The sequence below is a fragment of the Hemicordylus capensis genome, chromosome 10 (genome assembly GCF_027244095.1).
Source record: "Hemicordylus capensis ecotype Gifberg chromosome 10, rHemCap1.1.pri, whole genome shotgun sequence".
NCBI lineage: Eukaryota > Metazoa > Chordata > Lepidosauria > Squamata > Cordylidae > Hemicordylus > Hemicordylus capensis.
In genome coordinates, this window is record NC_069666.1 from 20,175,859 (window position 1) to 20,183,330 (window position 7,472).

The window sequence follows — 7,472 nt, forward strand, 5'->3', positions numbered from 1 at the left end:
TAGCACCTAAGGCAAGCACTGAAATTGCACCCCCCCACCTCCCCAAATATCTGACACCCATCTTTCAGATAATGTCACCATAATATCAGCTCAAAAATAAAAGTCAAGCTTGTTAATCTTTTAATTAATGGGGGAAGAAGACAGAGGGAACAGCTTGGGTGGGGCACTGACTGCTTTGCTGTCTGTGTTTCTGCCCCTCCTCAGGTGTGTAACATCATCTCCTTGGGCTGTTGATGTGCTGGGGCTTTGGCTGCTATATAGGGCTGGCTGGCTGGCCCAAGGGTGCGAGCCTCTTGGCGCGAGCCGAAGGGCGAGAGCAGCCGTGGGGCAAGCTGCCTGGGGCCAAGAAGATCTCCTTCCTCTGCCTTGAAGATCCATCTTCCTACAATTAAGGAGCCAGCAGAAGATTACGCGAGTCTGGTTCTGGTTTTTATTAAGCCAAGAAGCCGTGGTGGGTTAGTCTGGGGAGATGTGTCTGGGAGAGTGAAAAACTGGGTATGGAGTGGGGGCAGCAATATCACGGGTAGCGGGCAGAGGGAGGTATGGCGGTGGGAGTTGGGCAGGCCGTTACAGGGGGAAACGGTCCAGGCAATTGAGGCCTGTTCCTTTTTCCGGCCCTTCTCCCAACCCTCTGACCCCAGGGAGCTCTGAGAACACTCCCTCGAAGATTAGGGTGCTGCTGCTGAATGCCAGGTCAGTTAATGCAAAAACTTCTCTTATCCACGATTTGATTGTGGATGAGCGTGCTGACCTGGTATGTGTGACGGAAACCTGGTTGGATGCGCTGGGCGGGGTTGGTCTCTCTCAACTCTGCCCTCCAGGTTTCCAGATCGTGCAACAGCCCTGCCTTGAGGGTCGGGGAGGAGGCGTCGGAGTGCTACAATCCAAAAGGGGGTGGGGGGAAGCATTGCAGAGCATCTATAAGTGTCAAAAGTTGCACGCTGAGAACGGTTAGTTGCACTAACAGCACTGCAGTGAAACAGTGAGCCAAACCAACATTATGCAATAGATGCAGGTACCAGTCACCTCAACTGTTTTTCTTTTTTAATTAAAATCAGCTACTGAAAAACAATACGTCTGAGCAAAGGGCCAAAAAGCAAAGGATCATGGTATTTCCCCCCAGCAGTTATTTTTTCCTCCTTAATTTTGCCCTCTCAAGGCTCCTTTTCCATCCATGTGAGAAAAAAGCAGCCAGAGAGAAAGACACTTTCTCTGCCGAAACTCACAACTTCCAGGGGCCATGTGTAATTTGAATCACAACCGCCCACACCCAAGAGAGTATTACACGAGTCTGCTGTATAAGGCACATCTTAGCCCTGAGACTGCTTCTACGGCTAATATGTGGAATGGAGAAGAACAAAGCCCTCTAGCCTTTCACCACCAACCGTTGACTGTCTGGACACACACAGCATAAGACTCAGTGCAAACAACTAAACACAGTTTTATAATACATCAGCAAAGATGAACCATGACCGCTACTCACATAAGAGTTATGCCTTCTATAAAAGAATCAGAAGCAATTTATTTTTTGCAAATCCCGATTCCACGAAAGCAGACACAGCAAAGCTATTACCCATGAGCTGCTGGGAGGGCAAGCCAGCACAGCTAAGTACAGTGGTCCCTCTACTTACGAAATTAATCCGTTCCAAATGCACATTTGTAAGTCGAAAAGTTCGTAAGTCGAAAAGCGGTTTCCCATAGGAATGCATTGGGAACGGATTAATGCGTTCCGGAGCCTAGAAAAAAGACCCAGACCCCCAGTAAGGCTTGCAAACTGCACAGGAACATTTCTTTTCAAGAATAAACAGGCAGTAAACAGGCAGGCAAGTCAAGGAAACCGCATGTAAAATTTGTAAGTCGAGGAAACCCCATCTAAAAATTTGTAAGTTGAAAAAACCGCATCTAAAACCGGATCTAAAACTGCCGTTTGTAACTCGAAAAATACTTATGTCGAGTAGTTCGTAAGTCGAGGGACCACTGTACCTATACTCTTCCCCATCCCTCTCTTCTAACTCCCTCCAACAACAGAGCACAGAGGAAAAACCCACCCAAAGAATGGAAGACTGGATTTGAGCTGGATGGGGAGAGGGGTTGCCTGCAAAACTTTGTTTACTGAATAAAGAGCACGCCTTGGAGTGAGGAGGTGCTTTCACGCAGCAAGCCTGCCCTGATTGGCTCTTTAGAGCTCTAGGCCATGCCCCCTTTGCATGTGATGTATCACATGATGAAATCACATGCAAAGGGGGGGCGTGACCTCAAGCTCTAAAGAGCGGGAGCAAGCTCTTCAGTCTCATTTCAGGGCAGGCTTGCTGCCTGAAAGTATCTATTTTCCCTTTCTCTTCCTCTGGCTTGAAGAAAAGTGAAATATTTGCTATGAACCAACCCTTTGCTGTGTGTTCTGTCTGTGTGTGGTTTGTTCCCCTTGCTCAAGTGGTTCTCTCTCTCCCCCAAACCCCCATGAGCCGTGTCTGTACATGTGAGAGAATATCAGAACACGATTTACTCGGGATCAATTTAGTACGCGGCCGTGTTTTATCGGGGAACTCTATCCACTGTTGCTTTTGTAAACCATATGTTAAACATTCTCTAATAAAAGTCCATTTGTTTTCATTTGTTTTATTCATTCATTCATTCGTGACTCAGTGATTCACTTTACTATGAAAGTAAATTATGTGTTAATATTTATGTGCATTTTTAAAATTTAGGGCCCCTTTATAACATATGCTACAGGCCCTGCACTAGCTTAATCCAGCCCTGGCAGAGTTCACGCATTGGGCGGGCTCCAGGCATTCTCTAATAGACTATGCTACAGCATCACGTAATCTGATACCCTTTATTAGAAACTTTGGTGTTATTGGTCGCCCAGAGAGTGATCATCTCCCTGTATTTTTGCACATTGCTGGGGTTCATATCTCCAGATCAGGAAGTAGGCTAGATCCACATAAAGAGTGCGTGTCTCTACCTCAGCGTGTGAAATGGTCCTCTTCTCTATCCAATCAGGTTAAACTGGCTGACTGGGAGGTCACCGGATCACAGCAATCTTGTGAGGTAGGTTAGGCTGAGAGATCATATCAGTGACTGGCCCAGATTCACCTCGTGAGATTTGTGGCCGAATGAGGATTTGAACTCAGGTCTCCCCGGTCTCATAGAATTGGAATGTGATTCTCTCCATACCCAGGACTCAAAAAACTACACCACACTGACTCTTGAAATATAATTTATTAACAATATTTGCATCCTGGCCCTCCAATGCAGGACTGCTCAGGGCAACCATAGCACAACTATACAACATAAGAAAGAATAAAAATGGTATGCTAACCCTAAACCAATCAAAACTGGATGCCTAGATGTTCCGCTCTGGGCAGTCTCTTTGGCCTGGAACGAAAGAAAAACAACGGGGTGAGGGGCCCATCATCCCCTTCCATGCCATTCCCTGCATTGACTTCTTCTCCCCTTCCGTGCCCAGCACAGACTCCTCAGCCCTACCTGGGATACCCTCTGTGACTCTGTCCCACCAGGATGCTCTGCACTGACCCCTCCCTCCCTCCCTCCCTCCCAACTTGCACGCCCTCAGGGTGGTCTTTGCTCCTCCCACTCCACTCCCTTCAGCCACCTGAAGGTCTCCTGCTCTCTGACATGACTCTTTCCCTGCTCCCTCGATGACTCTTGGGTCTGGAACAGCCACCCAGAGGAAGGCCCCCTTCTCGCGCCGCTCCTTCCACTGCCACCGGAAAACCCAGCTCCTCTGCACAGCTGTGGGCTGAATGCCTCAGCATCCTACTGCACACACCATCACTTACCTTCTCTGATGGCCAGGAGAACCTACTTTCCTGGTGGCCATCACAACATGGTCAACTGCAAGACTGAAAAGAAAGAAACACCTCAGCAAGCACCGACCATCCACCCACATTAGAGGCACAATCAATTCCAACCTTTCAACGCTCGGGAGAAGGAATCAGGGAGCTAAAGAGCCATTTCTAGCCCAGCAGGGATTTGGGGGACTTGCTGTGAACGTACCATCCTTTTCCCTCCTTGGGAGGCGGCTCCTGCTCTTGCAGAGCCTTGTCCGCGAGTCGGGGCCTTGGTGGGCGAGGCCCCAGACGAAGAGGAAGGAGGGTGAGGCGACGCGGCGAAGTTTGAGTTCTGCAACCAAGAGAGCCAAAAGGACCCAACATAGCATGTGATGACCAGGCTGGTTTCTGGCCCCTTGCCCAAAGGGCAGGGCTTGGTCCACCACCCGGGCTGGCTATTCAAGCTCCAGCGGATCTGTGGGCCAAAGGGTGTCTATGCCAAAGGGTGATGAGGAGCTGCTCTACTTACGCTGCTGGATGTATTTGACTTGCCCTGCACTGAGGATCAGGACTCCTCGAAGATGATCCTGGGCAGCCAAGGGAGGCTCCGGAGTGGGGTGGAAAAGCCCTGCCTGGGGTCCTGGCCCAGAGGCTACGAAGGTCTTGTCTTCTGGTTCTTCCACCACCGTAGCCAGCGGACGAAAGCCCCTGGGCCGGGTCCTGGCAGCCAGCCTCCCACCTCTCCGCCTCCTCCTATAGTATCGGCTGGGACGGCCAGCCCTGGGTAGAGGTCCTCGAAGGGGTGTTTCCTCCTTTGGTGGGTCTCCCAGTGTGCTGGAGGGGGTGGAAGGCACAGGCCAGGGTCCAGGCAGTGAGTCTGCCTCCTGCTGATGTTCTGCCTCCGGAGCTTCGGAGGGGATGGAGGGCACTGGGAGGGCTTCTGGCAATACAAGTGTATCAGGAAGGACAGAAGGACCTGAAAGAAAGGAAAGAAAGCAGGAATCAGGACATGTGGATGGCACATCACCCTGAGAGAAATGGCCTCCCCTTTCTGCTTCGATTAATCAGCTGGTACGTAGCCTGGGACACGTATGTACGTAGGAGTTGGTATGTAGCCTGGTACATAGTCGGAGCTTATGCTTCACACGCACTCAGCATTTGCAGTCTCTTGGCCATGTGTGGATGGACAGGCAGGGGGCGGGGTCATTGGAAACCTGCCTGGAAACCATCAGCAGGAAGCATAGCTGTGCTCTGAGGAATGCAGGCCCGGCGCCTTTCTCCATAGTGTGGAGAAAGTGGATAGAGAGAAAGTCTTCTCCTTCTCACATCACACTAGAACCAGGGGTCATCCCATGAAACTGATTGCCCAAAAATCTAGGACCAACTAACGGATGTACTTTTGCACACAATGCATAATCAACTTTTGGAATTCTCTGCCATGAGATGTGGTGACAGCCAACAGCCTAGATGGCTTGAAGAGGGGTTTGGATAACTTCATGGAGGAGAAGTCTATCAACGGCTACTAATCGGAGGGCTAAAGGCCACCTCCAGCCTCAAAGGCAGGATGCCTCTTGAGTACCAGTTGCAGGCGAGTAACATCAGGAGAGAGGACATGCCCTCAACTTCTGCCTGTGGCTTCCAGCGGCATCTGGTGGGCCACTGTGTGAAACAGGATGCTGGACTAGAATGGCCTTGGGCCTGATTCAGCAGGGCTGTTCTTATGTTCGTATGTTCTGTGATCTGAGGAATTCAAACCCAGCTCCTAGAGGCAGATAACTGAGGTGGGAGGAAGAAAGACTCTCTCTGGTTCGAGCTCAGAGCTCATTGGCCAGGAAACGTTGCCCTTCTTTCTTTCTTTCTTTCTTTCTTTATTTATCTATTTATTTATTTATTATTAAAACTTTTATACCGCCCTTCCAAAAGGCTCAGGGTGGTTTACATTAAAGCACAATTAAGGATCGCTTTGAGGGCGATCCTCTCATTCCATCATGACCCATTTAATGGTCCAAAGTAAGGAACAAGCCACCAGCAAGCTTTGGCTTCCTCTTCTCCGGGGCAGGGAGAAGAAGCCCCAGAAGATAGATTAGGGTTGGCTGTGGGCAAATGGTTCTCAGAGGTCTTCTTCAGAAGTGTCCCCCCTTTAGGGCAGAGTCACCCTGCCTGCCCACCTGCTGCCACAGCCCTTTCCCCATCTCCTCCTGGAATGGAGGGTATCCAGACGTGACTCGCGGAGGCACCCCTGGTCTCTTCCAACGTTTCTGGCTGCCTCAAATGCCAGCGTCAGAGGACAGAGGTGGCTGTCTGGAGCTGCCTTCCTGCCGTGTCCCACCAGAGGGATGCCTGCCCCTCTCTCTCCATTGTCAGAGAGAGAGAGAGTTGGCCAAGGAGACCTTCCCTGGGGGTCTGAGGAGTCCCAAGGAGAAGCAGGCTCTCTGGCCATCCACTTACCCATCTGTGCCTCCTCTTCATCTTCATCCCTGCAGAGAGGAGGAGAAACAACCTTAGGAGCAAATACAGGAAAGGGGGTGGGTTCCCAGTAATGACCAGGCCTGCTGTGCCCCCTGCCCCCAACATGCAGCTTTGTGTTTTTAATTCCAAAGAAGAGGAGGAAGGCAGCCTGCTCAAGGTGATGGAGATGAGGAAGGCAGTTGCGGAAATCAGCATCGGATTCAGCCGCCCAGTTATTGCCCTTCTGAACGTGGGAGGAAGATGGGAACACCCCACTATTCAGGCAATATATGCCGCGACTCCAGAGTTGGGGCTCTGTCTGAACACACACCCCATCTCTCCAGCTGGCCATACACACACACACACACACACACACACACACCCCTCCCTCCAGCTGGCCACACCAGAGCCCAAAGGATGGAGCACTGTCCAGGATGCAGGAAAAAAGAGCCACTCACCTGGCTTCCTCTGCTGAGTGCCGGGACCTAGGCGAAGAGGAGAGGAGAAAAGGTGAGGTGAGATTCTTGGAAATAACAGGGGGGTGCTGGGAGGGGGGCGCTTGTGGAGCTGGTGGGCAGAATTTCTCCGCACACCCCCAAGTGGGCCCACAGAGACCAGCCAGTAGTTCCCGGTCACTACAGCTTCACAGGTCTAGGAGGTGCAAGCTAAAGACGAGGAGAGATGGTCTTGGGGTGGCAAGCATGACTTGTCCCTTTTGCTAAGCAGGGTCCGCCCTAGTTAAGGCATATGAATGGGAGACTACCCATTCTCCCTGCCCAGACAGGCTGAAAGAAGGGGAGGGCATCTTTCAAAGCCAAGCCCGGGCAGCTGTTAGAGTTCGTTGGTCCCTCCGTGCTGGAGACCTACCTGCAGATGGCCCAGGAGCAACAGCCACCCATCTTCTTGACAGCCGACTGGGCTACGACAAGAAGTTGGCGATCAATGTGATCACCCCTGACAGCCAAGGGAAGCCAGTTGCTGCCCCTTCTCTAGATGGCTGCCAAGTGAGGTTCTGGAAGAATCTGTGCCGGTCTCCAAGGAGAACCATGATGGCAGAATTCTGTGGCTGACTGTGAGGTCACCGGATCAGTTACTGGCCATGCTGGCTCTGGTTTGAAGCCATTCCTTGTCTAAGGGATGTAGCTCCAAGTGTCAAAGCACCAGAGGGGAGATATCCCTGTTCTGTTTCCCCCCCATTCCCATGCTGAAGTCCCTTCTCTAGGCAATCCCTCT

General features: G+C 51.3%; 1 protein-coding gene across 2 annotated transcripts; it reads right to left on the reverse strand.

Moving 5' to 3' along the window:
- Positions 1 to 3,200: 3,200 nt before the first annotated feature.
- LOC128335093 (uncharacterized) lies at positions 3,201 to 7,237 on the reverse strand. Of its 2 annotated transcripts, XM_053272907.1 has the most exons (7): positions 7,107 to 7,237; positions 6,698 to 6,724; positions 6,240 to 6,268; positions 4,321 to 4,767; positions 4,018 to 4,143; positions 3,801 to 3,863; positions 3,201 to 3,375 (listed from the first exon to the last, which is right to left on the reverse strand). In XM_053272907.1, the coding sequence occupies exons 1-6, from the start codon at positions 7,136 to 7,138 to the stop codon at positions 3,841 to 3,843; spliced, it is 684 nt and encodes a 227-aa protein (XP_053128882.1). In that variant the 5' UTR covers positions 7,139 to 7,237; the 3' UTR covers positions 3,201 to 3,375; positions 3,801 to 3,840. The 2 variants fall into 2 exon arrangements, with proteins under 2 accessions (XP_053128882.1, XP_053128881.1); XM_053272906.1 differs by having other exon boundaries at positions 6,240 to 6,724; positions 7,107 to 7,228.
- Positions 7,238 to 7,472: the final 235 nt, after the last annotated feature.

Bases quoted from the DNA above. Each gene is read 5' to 3' on its own strand.
- LOC128335093 (XM_053272906.1), bottom strand. From the start codon at position 6,591: ATGGCCAGCTGGAGAGATGGGGTGTGTGTTCAGACAGAGCCCCAACTC. The intron at 4,768-6,239 runs GTAAGTGGATGG...CCTTTCTTTCAG, and splicing joins TGAAGAGGAGGCACAGATGG to GTCCTTCTGTCCTTCCTGAT. The intron at 3,864-4,017 runs GTACGTTCACAG...CTTTCTTTTCAG, and splicing joins CCCAAGGAGGGAAAAGGATG to TCTTGCAGTTGACCATGTTG.